The following is a 17,978-nucleotide window of genomic DNA, read 5'->3' on the forward strand; positions in this document are numbered from 1 at the left end:
AAAAAAAAAAAAAAAGAGAGAGAGAGAATACAATATATGCAGTACACAAACAAGGGGACTCTCAGTGCTAGGTGCACTTCTAATTTAAAAATTTTCCCAAAAATGAAGCATTGGCAGAAAAATTTGAATGTTTGTGGACAGAGTAAATGCTTTTTTAAAAATTTTTATTTTTTGAGACAGGGTCTCTCTCTGTCGCCCAGGCTGCAGTGCAGTGGTGCAATCTTGGCTCACCACAACCCCTGCCTCCCTGGTTCAAGCCAGTCTCGTCCCTCAGCCTCTTGAGTAGCTGGGATTACAGGCGTATGCCACCATGCCTGGCTAATGTTTGTATTTTTAGTAGAGATGGGGTTTCGCCATGTTGGCCAGGCTGGTCTAGAACTCCTGACCTTAAGTGATCCGCCTGCTTTGGCCTCTCAAAATGTTGGGATTACAGGCATGAGCCAGCACGCCCAGCAAACACTTTTTAGTTTACTATCACCAACAGAGTACCAAACAATTTTCATCACCCCAAGAATTTCCTAACTATTCTCCTTTGTGTCAAACCTTTTCATCCCTAACACTTGCCGATTACTGATCTCTTCTTTGACCTATAATTTTTTTTTGAGAATATCATATAAGGAATCCTATATATATATAACCTTTTGAGGCTAGCTTCTTTTATTTAAGTTGTGAGAATTTGTGCTACATAGCACTATTGTCTTCAGAAGGTCCAGGAACAGTCCAGATAAAGAGTCCAAAGTAAGCCATACTATTGGTAGTAGGAAGACTTTACTAGCACAAGAGTATTATTGTTAGGTTAGTGTATCCCCACAGTGGGCATCAATCAAATTTGGTACTCTGTTGGTGATAGTGAATCTATGCAAACATTAAAATTCTTGTAACTGTACACCAAAAATGTTTATTTCACTGTATGTAAATTTACATATCTTGAAAACTATAAAAGTTATAGCTTGATGACACTAACCTATTTTCATGTGCACAAGAAGCCTTCTTCTAGTGATTCTGATGCCAATGAGCTCCCATCTCCATTCCGGGAAATACTGTGCATAGCTATTAAAGTTGATCTAAATTTCCATGTTCTGATTCTTCATTCTCCAAATATTTATATGATGGAAAAGGGATGGGAAGTTCAATTTTGGAAAACCTAAATTCTTAGCTACCTATGAGACATTCAAGTGGGGATACTGAACAGCTAGTTGTACACAGGGACCTGAAGCTTAAGATCTGGGGTGGGAAAACTGTCATCAGCAGAGGGATGGAGTCGTGGAAGTAGACGAGATTTGTCTTGGGGAATGTACACAGTGAAAAAAGCAAAGGGCCCTTGGCAAATAATGATGTTTCAAGACTCCACAGACAGAGTGCTCATAATGGTATGTAGAGGAGAAGGACCTACCAGACGGATAGGACAGTTTGTTGTCACAGAACTCAGGGAAGAGAGAAGACCAGGTCTATGGTACAGAGCGATTATGTTAAAAAACAAACACACACACACACAAACAAAAAAACCCAGACTATTAGGAATGAAGAATGAATGGTATGTGAGGAACTGAAGACAGTGAGTACAGAAACATCTCCAGGGGATTCCTCTAAGTATTAAGAGTATAACTCTAGAAAGAAACTCTGGAATTTGAACTGAGGTTCCATCACTTATTAGCTGTGTAACCTGGGGTTAAGGTGTTGTGCCTCTTTTAGCTTAGTTTCCTCATCTGTACAATCACATCAGTAGGATTTATTTCATGAGGTTGTAAGGTCAAAGTCTTTAAGATCCGTGAGGAGGCCAATAGTGAAGCTTAAATTAATTAACGATGTAAAGCTCTGAGAACAACAACTGGCAGAATGTAAGCACTATGTGTTAGATGATGGTGATAGCAATATTATCACCACCACCATCATCATCCTTTTTAAGAAGTTTTGGGCCAGGCAGGGTGGCTCACGCCTGTAATCCCAGCATTTCAGGAAGCTGAGGTGGGTGGATCACCTGAGGTCAGGAGTTCGAGACCAGCCTGACCAACATGGAGAAACCCTGTCTCTACCAAAAATACAAAATTAGCCAGGCATGGTGGCACATACCTGTAATCCCAACTACAGGAGGCTGAGGCAGGATAATCACTTGAACCAAGAAGGTGGAGGATGCAGTAAGCCGAGATCGTGCCATTGCACTTCAGCCTGGGCAACAAGAGTGAAACTCTACCTTAAATAAATAAAATAGTTTGGTTGTGAAGGGAAAGATTCACAGGGCAATATGAGGAGGGGATGTGGGGTCAAAGGAAGAATATTTTTTTTTTTTTGGCCACCCAGAGAAGAGACCTAAGCATGAAGAAATACTCATAAGAAAGTAGAAAAGAAAGGCCGGATGCAGTGGCTCATGCCTGTAATCCCAGCACTTTGGGAAGCCGAGGCGGGTGGATCACGAGGTCAGGAGATCAAGACGATCCTGGCTAACTTGGTGAAACCACGTCTCTACTAAAAATACAAAAAATTAGCCAGGCATGGTAGCACACGCCTGTAGTCCCAGCTACTCAGGAGGCTGAAGGCAAGATAACTGCTTGAACCCAGGAGGTGGAAGTTGCAGTGAGCTGAGATTACGCCACTGCATTCAAGCCTTGGCAACAGAGTGAGACTCCATCTCAAAAAAAAGAAAAGTAGAAAAGAAGAGGTTGAAAGAAGGGATGAATGATTGAAACCCTCACATTTAAAGCACTACCTTTAGGCCGGGAGCAGTGGCTCACATGTGTAATTCCAGCACTTTGGGAGGCTGAGGCAGGTGGATCAAGAGGTCAGGAGTTCAAGATAAACCTGGCCAACATGGTAAAAACCTGTCTCTACTAAAAATACAAAAATTAGCTAGACATGTTGGCACATGCCTGTAATCCCAGATACTCAGGAGGCTGAGGAAGGAGAATTGCTTGAACTGGGACACAGGAGGCAGAGGTTGCAGTGAACTGAGATAGCCCCACTGCACTCCAGCCTGGCCTACAGACTCAAACAAACAAACAAACAAACAAACAAACAAACGACTATCTTTATTTTTGAAGATGGAGTCTTGCTCTGTGGCCAGGCTGGAGTGCAGTGGCGTGATCTCTGCTCACTGCAACCTCCGACTCCCAGGTTCAAGTAATTCTCCTGCCTCAGCCTCCCGAGTAGCTGGGATTACAGGCACACACCACCACACTCGGCTAATTTTTGTATTTTTAGTAGAGACGAGGTTTCACCATGTTGGCCAGGATGGTCTCGGTGTCCTGACCCTGTGATCCTCCTGCCTCAGCCTCCCAAAGTGTTGGGATTACAGGCCTGAGCCACCGCACCTGGCCAAAAGCAAGGATATTTCATCCAAAGTAACAGCAAAGGAAACAACGAGGGATGGAAATACAGTACAACTTCTAGGAAAGGACAACACAGAAAGTTGAGTATTTATCTGACAGTTACTATTCTCACTATAAAGCAGAAGGTAAGGTCAAAGTCGTTAAGATCCCCAAGGAAGCCAATAGGAAAGGAAGATAGAAGCCGTGCAGGACCAAAATAACACATTTCCTGGCACTTGTTATGTCCAGGAATTCTGCTAAGTGCTCTTATCAGTCAGGCTCATTTAATCACCACAATGGTATGTGGTAGATGCCACTGTTTTTGTTATCACTACCCCCTCAGCATTCACACAAGAAAAAGAGGCTTAAAGAAGGTGCTTGAAGTCACAAAACTAGAAAATGGTGAAACTGGGATTAGAACTCAAGTCAATTACTTGAAAGTTTGAGCTACACTATACTGCCATATGGTCTATTGCCTCTTTAATATCATTACTTTCTCTCATTCTTAGAGAAACTTAGAAAACTCATTTTCCATAGTGTCAAAAAGAAAAACACAGTGAGAGATGAGGGTACAAAATCACAAACTGAGTCACTGCTCCCATTAAACCAAGATGGTTAAAAAAAGATTCGGAATGTCTTTAAAAGGAAATGCACCCTTTATTTTCTACATAGTCCCCTCCTACAGAGACTTCACACTTCACATTAAGTGCCTGGTCCCTGACAGCATTTATAAGATCTGCAATGCAACCTTTAATTTAGGAAGTCAATGAAGACAGGAGAAAAAGAAAATAAGTTCCAAGTTACTATTTTCCTTTCAGTTGGTATTAAGTGCAAAGCTACCACAATTTCAGAAGTTTGAAAAAATTCGTTTCTAAGTGCAGATAGGTGAAATGGAAATATATCATAAACATCAAACATACCTTGATATCATTGTCTATTCCACCAGAAATAATCTGATCACTTGTGTCATTGAAGGTCACAGCTAACACCTGGTACGTGTTCTGAAATGTCTGGATGGCTGCTTTCTTCCGGATGTCCCAAAGCTGAAGCAAAGGACAACAGAGTATATCATTAACATTATTCTAAGAAGCAACTGCACAGTACAAATATCTCTAAGTACAAGGACTTTGTGAACATGAACACATCTATAATTGGGATCCCATTTCACTAACTCCTGGATATCCTAATAACACACATGGTAAGCAGTGTCCTCAATTTTGCCAAGACATTTGAAGGCTGGTGAAACAAAATTTCAGTTATATTTTCAGACTTCTTTGTTAAAGTGAATAAACAGAGTTAAATCAACATACTCTTAGAATGGAATTCCCCAAATTACTTGGTTCATATATTTTTTAGGACAACAAGGGTATCAGACAATTTTTTCAAACTGTAGATACTAATTCATTAGTGGGCTGCAACCCACATTTAAAAAAATAGAGAGGGGGTACGTCAGTGAAAATAATAATAAACAATGACAAAAGCTTGTCCTTCCACAAAACAACAAATTAACCAGCAAAAACCTGTCAGAATCAACTGTCGGAACTCTCACAACTAATCAAAAGGTTATAGTAACCAGGCAAACCCTTAATGAGGAAAAAGGAAACAAAAAACTGAGTCCCAGTAGAAGGGTTTTGTAGTGTTTTAACTTGTGCTGGCTCTGTCTCCCGCTCAGCAACAGCTTTGAAGATAACCCATATTCCCGTATGGTTTCCTAGTACTGAGGAAGCAAAGGGGGGCCTATTTCTTATTGTCAAAGAATAAACAATAAAAATTGTTTATTTTTACCTGTCTGGTGGCTCCCTGAAGGATAAGCTCAAAGGACTTACATTTATTTTGCCTAACTTGGAACTTTCCTTGAAAACATTTAAAGGAAAGGATGTTATTAGCCCCTGGTGCCTGGGGCAAGGAAAACAGTTGGGGCAAAACACAAACCAAAACCTTGGGAGGAAGGGCTGGGGAAGGAGACAATTTGGGGAGTAAGAGCTTTGAAAACACCGACATATTCCTGGCTATCTGTCTTATCTCTATCTATCTATCTATCTATCTATCTATCTATCTATCTATCTATCTACAGAGTCTCCCTCTGTCGCCCAGGCCGGAGTGCAGTGGTGTGATCTCGGCTCACTGCAACCTCCACCTCACAGGCTCAAGCGATTCTCAGGTCTCAGCCTCCCGAGTAGGTGGGATTACAGGTGTGTGCCACTATGCCCAGCTAATTTTTGTATTTTTAGTAGAGACAGGGTTTCGCCATGTTGACCAGGCTGGTCTCACACTCCTGGCCTTAAGTGATCTGTCTGCCTCGCCCTCCCCAAGTGCTACGATTACAGGCATGAGCCACCATGCCTGGCCTATCCCTGGCAATCTAGACCACTTGCATGTCCAGGGCTGGGCACATACTTAGAAAAGATCTGAGAAGGCCGTAAGCTCTCTGGTTGACCTTCACGCTCTGCACAAGCAGGAAGTGAAAGCTAAGGAGAGATGTAAACTGCACAGCAAGGAGTTGAAGGCAGGCTCCAACATACCAAAAGACAATCTGCAAAGACTGGGAGAGTTTTTATTCTTGTTGTTGTAGGTAATTTAGGAAACTTCTGTCATTCACTAGCTGACCACTAAGCTAACAAAAAATAATTCAGTGGTAACACAGGACAAAGAACACAAACTTTACAAAATTAGTTCAAAAATTCACTAAACAGGCCAGGTGTGACAGCTCACACCTGTAATCCCAGCATTTTGGGAGGCCGAGGTGGATGGATCACTTGAGGTCAGGAGTTTGAGACCAGCGTGGCCAACATGATAAAACCCTGTTTCTACTAAAAATACAAAAATTAGCTGGTCTTGGTGGTGTGCCCCTGTAACCCCAGCTACTCAGGAAGCTGAGGCACAAGAATCATTTGAACCCAGAGAGTAGAGGCTGCAGTGAGCTGAGATCACACCATTGCACTCAGAGCTACAGAGCAAGACTTCGTCTCAAAAACCAACCAACCAACCAACCAACCAACCAACCACTCTCACCCTGCCCCAACCCATAGAAAGTCACTAAACAAACAACTACAACAAACAGCTCTGGGGACCTAATTTCCAAAGTTGCCACGCTATAATACTTAAATACCTAGTTTCCAAAAAATATAAGGCATGCAAAGAAGCAAGTAACTATGGTCCACATAGAAGGAAAAAGTAGTCTTCTCAACAAATTGTGCTAAGACAACTGGCTAACCACATGCCAAAGAATGAAGGTAAGCCCCTGCCTAACGTGATACACAAAAATTAATTCAACGTGGATCAAGGACCTAAATGTAAGAGCTAAAAACCATAAAATTCTTAGAGGGCCAGGTGTGGTGGCTTATGCCTGTAACCCCAGCAGTTTCGGAGGCCGAGACAGGAGGATGGCTTTAGCCCAGGAGTTAGCGACCAGCCTGAACAACATGGTGATTCCTCGTCTCTACAAAATAAAAACAAAAAGTTGCGTGTGGTTGTATATGCCTATAGTCCCAGCTACTTGGGAGGCTGAGATGGGAGGATCGATTGGGCCAGGGAGGTTGAGGCTGCAGTGAGCTGTGATTGCGGCTCTGTACTCCAGCTTGGGTGAGACTGGCGGGATCTCAGCTCACTGAAACCTCTGCTTCCGTGTTCCAGCAATTCTCCTGCTTCAGCTTCCTGGGTAGCTGGGATTACAGGTATGCGCCACCACGCCCAGCTAATTTTTGTATTTTTAGTAGAGACAGACAGGGGTTTCACCATGTTGGCCAGGCTGGTCTCAAACTCCTGACCTCAGGTGATATGCCTGCCTTGGCCTCCCAAAGTGGTGGGATTACAGGGGTGAGCCACTGCACCCGGCCAAGACCCCATCTTTTAAACAAACAAACCCTTATAGCTCTACATTTTTAAAGCGTGGATAACACAGAGAGGGCTCAGAGATGTTTCAATAAATGAATGACACACTTCAGAAGATGAACCACAAGTAAATGTTCTAAAAGTATGAGTCGTTTCATTCAGCAGAAAGAGATTTTGGGGTGACTGTTCCAAGTTTTAAAGGGCTGGCATCAAAAACAAAGGAATCAGCCATGGAACCTTAGTGAAGGTCACAGGCTTAAATTCAATCCTGTAGTCAACAAGGACAGTCTTGAGTAGGATCTGTGCCAAGATGCCTCTTCCTCCCAATTTTCATGGTTTAGGATGGAAAGTAGTTTCTTCTTTGTTCATGTAAATATGAACTAAAAATTAGTTCATTACTCAGATAAATGGTCCAAAAACAATGCTTCACTCCTGTCCTACATGCCCAACATCTCCCCCTCCCCCAACTCCTGTGGTCCAAGTCCAAACTTCTTAACTCGGAATTCAGGGCCTTAATAATTTAGATCCTATATATTTTATAAACTGTACTATAATCTTTGTCTCAATAGATCTTTCACTCAGGTCAAATCTATCTTTGTCTTTCTCCTAAAAGTCATGGTAGTCAAAGTTTGTCTAAAATAATTTAGAATTTTACTTCCAGATAACTACCACTTTTAATATTTTACTTTGAAACAATCATAAATTTATAGAAAACTTGGGAGTAAAAAGAGCACTTTTTTTGGTTTAAATCATTTGAGAGTAAGTTGCTTACCCAATGCCTTATCACTTTTTTTGAGATGGAGTCTCGCTCTGTTGCCCAGGCTGGAGAGCAGTGGCGTGATCTCCAATCACTGCAACCTCCACCTCCCGGGTTCAAGCAGTTCTCCTGCCTCAGCCTCCCAAGTAGCTGGTATTACAGGCATCCGCCACCACACCCGACTTTTTTGTATTTTTAGTAGAGACAGGGTTTCATCATGTTGGCCAGGCTGGTTTCGAACTCCTGACCTCAAGTGATCCACCTGCCTAGGCCTCCCAAAGTGCTAGGATTACAGGCATGAGCCACTACGCCTGGCCCCTTATCACTCCTAAATAGCGTTTGTCCTACAAAGATGTTCTCCTACATCATCTCAACATAACCATCAAAATCAAAAAATACAGATACACTATCACCATTTTATCCTCAAATCCCACTCAAGTTTTATCCCAGTTATCCCAAATGTCTTATTGCACAAGGATTCAGTCTGGAATCATGTGTTAAATTTAGACTCCAGCCTGGAAGACTCTCTCAAACTTTTCTTGAGTTTTATGAACTCAACACTTCTGAAAGTTACAGGACAGTTATCATCCCCAATTTAGGTTTATCTTGTTTCCTCTTGATTAGACTTAAGTTATACATCTTTGGTAGGAATATCACAGAAATGATGCTGCATCTTTGTTGTATCCTAGCAAATGGCTCATGATTTTGACTTGTCCCATTACTAATTAGGCCGATTTGATAATTTAGTTAGAATGTTCTTTTGACAAGATAAGCCTTGACAAGCATAGGGCTTATCTTGTACTTTCACTGCCCCGGGGCTGAAATAGGAGCCCTGGTTCCTTTTAGTGGAAAACAGTATTTAAAGGCCAAGACCTGTGCAGTAAGTGGTGCTCATTGCTATTGGGGTCTTGTTGCTCCCAAACCTTTTCAGTGGACAGTCAGGTAATATATATTTAGATACACACACACCTACACACTCACACATTTATGTCTATTTTTTCTATATCTATCTGTTTCTATATTGAATGTTGTGAGTTCACACTTATACCTCACACAAGATTCATTTTAGTCTTCTCTTTTGTACCGATAACTCCATTCTTTGACAGAGAAATCAGCCTCCCATTAAACTCAATATATTCACTTATTTGATTACGCTTCCTGCATGCAACCAGTTTCTCATATTCTCTTCCACCCTTCTCCTGCATAATTATCCTCCTTTCCCTACTTGAATTGTGATTCCCATTCTTGGTTGAACCCATGTGGAACCCTTCTTTACCCAACTTGGGTCATTCCTCTGTGTGAACACCCTCATCGCTCTGCTACGGCTCCTTTCCAGTCTGCACTTTCCAGGCATGCTGTCATCATCTTGCTCAGTCTCAGACTCCCTACACCAAATCGTTTCTACCCTGTGTGGATGCCCTCAATTCAGGCTTTGACATCCACACTCTCCGTGTACTGCTTGATGTACTGACGACCCTTTCACCCAATTAGGGCACTGACTCTCCATGTTGGGCTGCTGTCCCTCCCTCACCCTCAAATTCTCCACACTGGTTACCTACCCTGTGTTGTATGGACGCCTTCCTCACTCTCTGACTACTTCCTACAACGTACTGCCCTGCCCTGTGTGGATGCTCTCCTTACCACACTTGTGCTCTGACACTCCACTCTGAGCCACCTTGGCCCATCTCTAACCAGAGCACCTTCCCTGCTTTGGCCTATATAACTGGCTTTAGGACTGAACTGCTCATGAAAGGGAAATTTATATATATATATGAGTACATACACACATACACGCAGTATTTCACTTAATTTTATTAGAAGAATGCACTTGATAAGAAGTTTGAGGCTGGGCGCGGTGGCTCAAGCCTGTAATCCCAGCACTTTGGGAGGCCGAGACGGGCAGATCACAAGGTCAGGAGATCGAGACCATCCTGGCTAACCCAGTGAAACCCCATCTCTACTAAAAAATACAAAAAACTAGCCAGGCGAGGTGGCGGGCGCTGGTAGTCCCAGCTACTCGGGAGGCTGAGGCAGGAGAATGGCGTAAACCCGGGAGGCGGAGCTTGCAGTGAGCTGAGATCCGGCCACTGCACTCCAGCCTGGGCGACAGAGCGAGACTCCGTCTCAAAGAAAAAAAAAAAGAAAGAAAGAAAGAAAAAAAAAAGAAGTTTGAAAACGATCTGTATGAATAATGCCCAGACCGCTACTTTTAGACTAAAAATGCAAGTGCTGTTGGAAACCTTTGCTTTCTGTTAAGCACTCTGACACGTAAAAGCAACATGACTTTTCTTTCTCTTAAACTGAAATTCAATTCTGTACTTGCAACCTAGTAACAAAAAAAACAGTAACACAAAACATTCCAACTTCACAAGTAACTGAAAAGTACATTGCAAAAAGCTGTTTAATGATGTCTTAAATATACTGACATTAAAATAGGAGCTGGTTAAAAAGCAGTCATCTTTAGGTGATGTGACATATTGCTCATTAAAAAAAGTATTAACTTGAGTAATACGGTAAAAATAACTATTCTAAATCATGTTTAATTAAGGCAGAAGAGAAGCAAAAAATCAAAAGAAGGAAGACAGGAAGGACATACACTCTTTTTCTACTACCTAAATAGTTCCTAGATGTTTATTATAGCAGGCCCTCAATAATAATGTTAACAAAATTCACTCGGGTATTTCCACCTCTTACTATCTTCTGAAATGACAATTAGCAAATCAGCTACTGTTACGACTCTCGAACTACAGTGACATCTAGGTAAGAGCTCTGGTTTAGAAACCAATCTTAAACCACAGACTCTCCTCCCATGCAACCATCAAGGGGCCCCAAGTGATTAGGTGTAAGAAAATCACTCAGTAGAAAAACATCTTGGCCAAGTGTCATGGCTCACACCTGTAATCCCAGCACTTTGGGAGGCCGGGGAGACAGCGGGGCGGCGGATCACAAGGTGAGGAGTTCGAGACCAGCCTGGCCAACATGGTGAACCCATCCCTACTAAAAATACAAAAATTAGCCGGGCGTGGTGTGGGTGCCTGTAGTCCCAGCTACTAGGGAGGCTGAGGAAGGGGAACTGCTTGAACCCGGGAAGCGGAGTTTGCAGTGAGCCGAGATTGCGCCACTGCACTGGGCGACAGAGCAAGACTCCATCTCCAAAGGAAAAAAAAAAAAAGCAATTTGGCTGGGTGTGGCGGCTTACACCTGTAATCCCAGCACTTTGGGAGACCTAGGCAGGTGACTGCTCTGACTCAGGAGTTCGAGATCAGCCTGGGCAACATGGTGAAACCCTATCTCTACTAAAAATACAAAAATTAAGCAGGTATGGTGGTGCGCACCTGTAATCCCAGCTACTCAAGAGGCTGAGGCTGGGGAATCACTTGAACCTGGGAGGTAGAGGCTACAGTGAGTCAAGATTGTGCCACTGTACTCCAGCCTGGGCGACAGAGCGAGACCCTGTCTCAAAGAAAGAAAAAAGCAAATTCATTAATTCATTTAAAAAGCAATAAGAAGTAGTGTAGCCTCCCAGATGTACTCTTTTGAAGTCCCTCACTGTTTAATAATTAAAATGACAACCAGAGTCCAAAATTCGTGTCAAAGAAATAATCAAATGGTTGGTACTACGATGTACTGTGTCCTTGTGTGCCTCTGAGATAAGTTATTATTTCTAGGTCTCAATTTCCTTATTTATAAAATGAGGATGCTCAGTGAGATCAGTGGCTCCCAGAATGTCAGACTGGCTACACTGAATCACTTGAAGGACACATTAAAATATCTGATTCCCACTGCAGATCCACTGAACTAGATTCTTTGAGTATTTTTAACAGGTTCTTCAGGTGATGACCATACAAAGATAGGCTGGAAACCATCTGACTAAATGATGTTTAAGTTCCCATCTTGTGCTATACTAAAACCATTCACTGAACTTTTTATATATTGTCTGTAATCTCACAACAGCCTCTTTTTTTTTTTGGCTGCCTCCCTATTGGTGGGGATACTCAAAACAGCCTTGAAAAGACACGAATATTACTGTCACTGTTCTTTTTTTTTTTGAGACGGAGTCTCGCTCTGTCGCCCAGGCTGGAGTGCAGTGGCGTAATCTCGGCTCACTGCAAGCTCTGCCTCCTGGGTTTACACCATTCTCCTGCCTCAGTCTCCCCAGTAGCTGGGACTACAGGCGCCCGCCATTGCGCCTGGCTTATTTTTTGTATTTTTTAGTAGAGACGCGGTTTCACCATGTTAGCCAGGATGGTTTCGATCTCCTGACCTCGTGATTCGCCTGCCTCGGCCTCCCGAAGTGCTGGGATTACAGGTGTGTGGCACTGCACCAGGCCTATTTCGAGTAACAATTTATTCTATGGGTCTATTATTATTCTGCAGGGTAATTAAAACACGTATTAAATGTTTTATTTTAAATGGGGAAAAATTTCAAGTGTCTGTTATGGGAAATAACTGCTAAAATTAAGTTTTGCAGAGGAAGGTAGAGTACAAGTGGAAAGGCAAGATAAGGTTCACACTACATCACCTCAGGAACTGGAACACGGAGAGATAATACCCACCTTAACCGTGCCATCGTCACTGCCAGTGCAGACAAGCTGAGGGCCTCTCCTGGCTGGATAACAGGAATTCACAAAGGAGGTATGTCCCTTTAGCCTTTTAACCCTCTCGCCTGTTTCACTATCCCACACAGCCACAGTTTTATCTGTGGATGCTGAGAAGAGCATACTAGAAAGTAAGAGAAAGAACAAAAAAGAAGTGAAGATAAACAGTAACAATCTATCTTTCCTACTTGCCAAAAGGTGCCAAATTTTTCAAGATCACTGACCTGTTGTGCTACGCCAGTTTGCCCATGATGCTGGAATGCCTCACCCTACCAAAATCCTATTTGTGCTTTAGGCCCAGATATAAGATCTGACCCTGTGAAGTTTAAAAAATTCCCCTTCTTTGAATCCCCATGACATACATCTAACGTAGCAGTTCGCTCTATCTTTTCCACTTTTGTGATAGGTAACATTTTAAACACAAGACACCCTCTCACTTGGAAATGTTTAATAACTCCCTGGTGCTGCAGAGATCAGACAGACTGTGGTACTCTGGACCCGACAGCTGAGTAACTCCAATCTTCTCTCTTTACCAAACTTTTTCTTTTGTCTCTGAGGACAATTGCTTTCTTTCTTTTTTTTTTATTTCCGTCACCCAGGCTGGAATCATGGCTCACTGCAGCCTCGACTGCAGCCTCCTGGGCTCAAGTGATCCTCCTAACTCAGCCTCCTGTGTACCTGGACCTCCTGAGGTACAGGTCGGTGCCACTATGCCCAGCTAATTTTTAAAAATCATTTGTAGAGGCAAGGTCTCACTATGTTGCCCAGGCTGGTCTTCAACTGGGCTCAAGCAATCTTCCTGTCTCAGCCTCCTACAGTGATAGGGTTACAGGCATAAGCAACCACGCCCAGCCTCTGAGGATGATTTCTAAGTTATAACTGATCTTGTAATGCTTTCTTTTTTCATTTTTTTTTGAGATGGAGCCTCACTGTGTTGCCCAGGCTGGTTTTGAAATCTTGGGCTCCGGGAATCCTCCTGCCTCAGGATCCCAAATAGCTGGGATTATAAGCACACGCCACTGGGCCCAGCCAGCTTTCTAATGCTTTATTTAAAATGTATACAATGCTATGTATCAATTGATGGAGCACTCTAAGATTTTAGAGGTCAGAAATGTGAAACAATGAATGTTTACCAGACTATCTAACAATGGAATTAAATTTGCATAGCCAGATTTCCATATTATCTATATTATAAAATAATATAGTCATTAAAATGTTTATGACATCAGATGTTGGCTGAGCAATGTTAAGAGAAAAAAGCAGCAAATAAGATTGTACACATAGTTCTGGCTGGATGCGGTGGCTCATGCCTATAATCCCAGCACTTTGGGAGGCCCAGGCAGGCAGATGACAAGGTCAGGATATTGAGACCATCCTGGCTAACACAGTGAAACCCCATCTCTACAAAAAACACAAAAAAATGGCCGGGCGCGGTGGCTCAAGCCTGTAATCCCAGCACTTTGGGAGGCTGAGACGGGCGGATCACGAGGTCAGGAGATCGAGACCATCCTGGCTCACCCAGTGAAACCCCGTCTCTACTAAAAAATACACAAAAAAACTAGCCAGGCGAGGTGGCGGGCCGCCTGTAGTCCCAGCTACTAGGGAGGCTGAGGCGGAGAATGTCGTGAACCGAAAAGGCGGAGCTTTGCAGCTGAGCTGAGATCCGGCCAGACTGCCACTCCAGTTTGGACGCGACAGAGTGAGACTCCGTACTCAAAAAAAAAAACAAAACAAACAAACAAAAAAAAAAACAAAAAATTAGCGGCGTAGTGGTGGCGGCACCCTTTTTTTTTTTTTTTTTTTTTTTTTTTTTTTTTTTTTTTTTTTTTTTTTTTTTCTTAATCCCAGCCTACTCAGGAAGCTGAGGCAGAAGAATGGTGCCTGAAACGCTGCGCGAGACGGAGTTTGCAGGTGAGCCAAGATTGCGCCATTGCACTCCAGCCTGGCGAAACAGAGCGAAGACTCCGTCTCAGATTAAAAAAAAAAAAAAAAAAATTAACAGTGATTATCTTTGGAGTTGGTAGAAAATATAGACTATTTTCATCTTTCTGCCTTTTTTCGGTTTCTCAAAAGAAATGATTTTTATAATAAAAATAGCTGATTTCAGGCCAGGCATGGTGGTTAATGCTTATAATCACAGCATTTTTGGGAGACTGAGGCAGGTGGACTGCTTGAACTCTGGAGCAATATAGCAAGAATGATTTTTAAAAATTATCTGGGCATGGAGGCATGGGCTTGTGGCCCCAGCTATTTGGGAGGCTGAAGTGGGAGGATCCCTCGAGCAGAAGGTTGAGGCTGCAGTGAGCTATGTTTGTGTCACTGCACTCCAGCCTACATACAAAAATCACATTTACTTTATGTCTTAAAAAAAGAAAACAAATTTTGTCTGGGTTGTTGAAATGACAGATATAACATCTTTATATTCGCATACACAGACAATAAACACCTCACTTGGGGTGACAGTGATAAATCGGATACTAAAGTAGCTACCCAAAATCAGTAGTTTTTGATGGCAGGGTCTCCTGAGAAAAGATGAAAGGTGAAAGGACACCAAGAAGAATTAGTATGAGAAGCTGTCATTCCATTATGCAGAATACTCACCTGCCATCTGTGTTGTAATGCAATTCCATCACTGCTCCACTGTGTCCTTTCAGTGTGGCATAGTTATCACAGTCACCATAGACATTCCACAACACTGTTAGGGAGATGGGGGTTCTGTGAGCATTACTAGGCAAAGGGTACTCACAAATTTATCAAAACAACAGATCTCAGGCTGGGCATGGTTTACAGGCGTAAGCCCAGCACTTTGGGAGGCCGAGGCGGGTGGATCACTTGAGGTCCGGAGTTCGAGACCAGCGAAACCCCGTCTCTACCAAAAATACAAAAATTAGCCGGGTGTGGTGGCAGATGCCTATAATCCCAGCTCTTGGGATGCTGAGGCAGGAGAATCACTTGAACCTGGGAGACGGAGGATGCAGTGAGCTGAGATTGCGCCACCGCACTCCAACCTGGGTGACAGAGTGAGACTCCGTTTCTAAAAAACCAACTAACCAACCAAACAAAAAAAAAACTACGTAGTTTGTCTGATGAAATTAAGCATATCAATAATTCATATATGTTCTGCAAAGATCCCTAAGCCATCCAGACGTTTGGCTACCAGTAAGTTTAAGGATCATAGAGCCAGAACATCCAAATCAAAATGGGCAGTGAAGATGGGTATCATCCACTTGCCACTGAAGCAAAGAGTTAACAGAAAAGAGCCAAAGAACTCATTTCATCTCACAATCTGGCAAGAGTGTAACTAACAAAGCATCTAATTTTTTTTGCCTTTTGGCTTCATTTGCTAGAGTATAAATAAAATGACTTTTTCTAAATGGGTATGAGAAATTCTACTTATTTCTCAAAACGGAAATCTGGTTGTAGATCCTAATGATGTACATAGATTATTTAAGGGAGTTACCACTTTAGGATTCCTTCTTTCCCATATGCTAGCTAGGATTCTGGGTGTGAATTAAGAGGACCTTATACCTTTGGGAAAATAAAAGTTATTTCTCTCTTCATTACTGCCATTAACCTGTTATGTCTAGATTGCTAAATGTCTTGGTAAATTAGCTGGAGATTTGCCTCTATGAGGAAGATATTCTCAAACCAGAACTCGCTTTCCAACCAGTAAAATAATGGCTTCTGTATTTACCCCATGGACTCCAAGTTCTATACCCAAGATCATTCAGCATGTTCATGCCCCAATTTTAGCATATTAGCCATGCGGCCTGTTATGTTGCCAACATAAAGTGATACCTTCTGTGGCACCCAAGATTTAAAAAAAAAATCACTCTCTGGCAGGAACAATTATTTCAGATTCAAAAACTATGCCTCACATATCAGTCGATCAAATCCTGCAGATGCTAAGGTGGATCCGTTGGGGTGGAACTTGCAGCAGTATACTTCCCCTTCATGTCCAGAGAGCAGCATGATTGGGGCTTGAAGGGAGGAACACCTTGGAGGTCCCTAAACAAAAGAGAAGCACAAGGTAACTACTGCATACAGGCAAAGGAGGCTACAAAATTAGGGGGTGGGGAGTGGAAGGAAAAGACCAGGAAAACAATGATTAAGTGGGTTTCATCTGACTTAGAGAACGGCACCTCTTCTCACATGAATGCCTCCAACTTGATACTCCCTGAAACCTTCCATTATCTACCTGTTATAATGACTTTCTTGTTCACTCTCTCGGCTCTTGTTGTATGATCAACTTTTTTTTTGGAGCTATGGTCTCATTCTGTCACCTAGGCTGGACCGCATTGGTGTGATCATGGTTCACTGCAGCTTCAAACTCCTTGACTCAAGTGATCCTCCTGCCTCAGCCTCCTGAGGAGCCAGGACTACATGCATGCACTAGCATAATGTGCTAATTATTTTAGTTTTTGTGGAGATGAGGTCTTGCTACATTGCCCAGGCTGGTCTCAAACTTCTGGCGTCCTTCCTTGGCCTCCCAAAGCACTAAGATTATAGGAATGAGCCACCACATTTGGCCTGGCTCATTTAATGAATGACAGAACTGACTTTCCCAACAACCCTGCATGGTACGGAGTACTGGGTGAAATAGTTTTGTTTTATTTTTTGTGTGTGTGTTTTGAGACAGTCTTGCTCTGTCACCCAGGCTGGCATGCAGTGGCGTGATCTCGGCTCACCGCAACTTCTGCTTTCTGGGTTCAAGGGATCTGGTGCCTCAGCCTCCCGAGCAGCCAAGATTACAGGCATGCACAACCATGCCCGGCTAATTTTTGCATTTTTAGTAGAGATGGGGTTTCACCATGTTGGCCAGGCTGGTCTCAAACTCCCAGCCTCAAGTGATCTGCCTGCCTTGGCCTCCCAGAGTGCTGGGATTACAGGCACGAGCCACTGCGTACGGCCTATTTTTATTTCTTATTTTTTTTCATAGCAAAGGGATCCTCAGCACGGGTGAAGTAGTTTTGATTATGGTCTTGGACACTAAGATGACACTTGGGCAATTCATCTAAACATGGGCTGATATGCTCACTTGTCAAATGGGAGAAGTATACTACCCATAATCCCCAAATCTCTTCAGCACTTTCCAACACATTCTTATTTATTTATTTATTGGGAAGGAGTCTTGCTCTGTTGCCCAGGCTGGAGTACAATGGCGTGATCTCATCTCATTGCAAACTCTGCCTCCTGGGTTCAGGCGATTCTCCTGCATTAGCCTCCCGACTGGCTGGGATTACAGACGCCCGCCACCAAGCCCCGCCACATTCATTTAGTTTTTTTTTTTTTTTGAAATGGAGTCTCACTCTGTCGCCCAGGCTGGAGTGCAGTGGCGCAATCTTGGCTCACCGCAAGCTCTACCTCCCGGGTTCACGCCATTCTCCTGTCTCAGCATCCCGAGTAGCTGGGACTACAGGCGCCTGCCACCAGTTTTTTTTTATTTTTAGTAGAGACGGGGTTTCACCGTGTTAGCCAGGATGGTCTCGA

General features: G+C 43.0%; 1 protein-coding gene across 2 annotated transcripts in view; it reads right to left on the minus strand.

Annotated features, from left to right (window-relative positions):
- The window catches only part of SNRNP40 (small nuclear ribonucleoprotein U5 subunit 40), a 42,156-nt gene that overhangs the window by 19,238 nt on the left and 4,940 nt on the right, over positions 1–17,978 (minus strand). For both annotated transcript variants that reach the window (XM_017857053.1, XM_017857054.1), the window contains exons 2-5: positions 16,367–16,496; positions 15,090–15,183; positions 12,447–12,612; positions 4,223–4,345 (exon numbers count right to left, since the gene is read on the minus strand). In XM_017857053.1, coding sequence (XP_017712542.1) covers positions 4,223–4,345; positions 12,447–12,612; positions 15,090–15,183; positions 16,367–16,496 — 513 coding nt within the window. The remainder of the gene's footprint in view (positions 1–4,222; positions 4,346–12,446; positions 12,613–15,089; positions 15,184–16,366; positions 16,497–17,978) is intronic.

This window comes from Rhinopithecus bieti, unplaced genomic scaffold (genome assembly GCF_001698545.2).
Source record: "Rhinopithecus bieti isolate Rb0 unplaced genomic scaffold, ASM169854v2 scaffold_44592, whole genome shotgun sequence".
Lineage (NCBI taxonomy): Eukaryota > Metazoa > Chordata > Mammalia > Primates > Cercopithecidae > Rhinopithecus > Rhinopithecus bieti.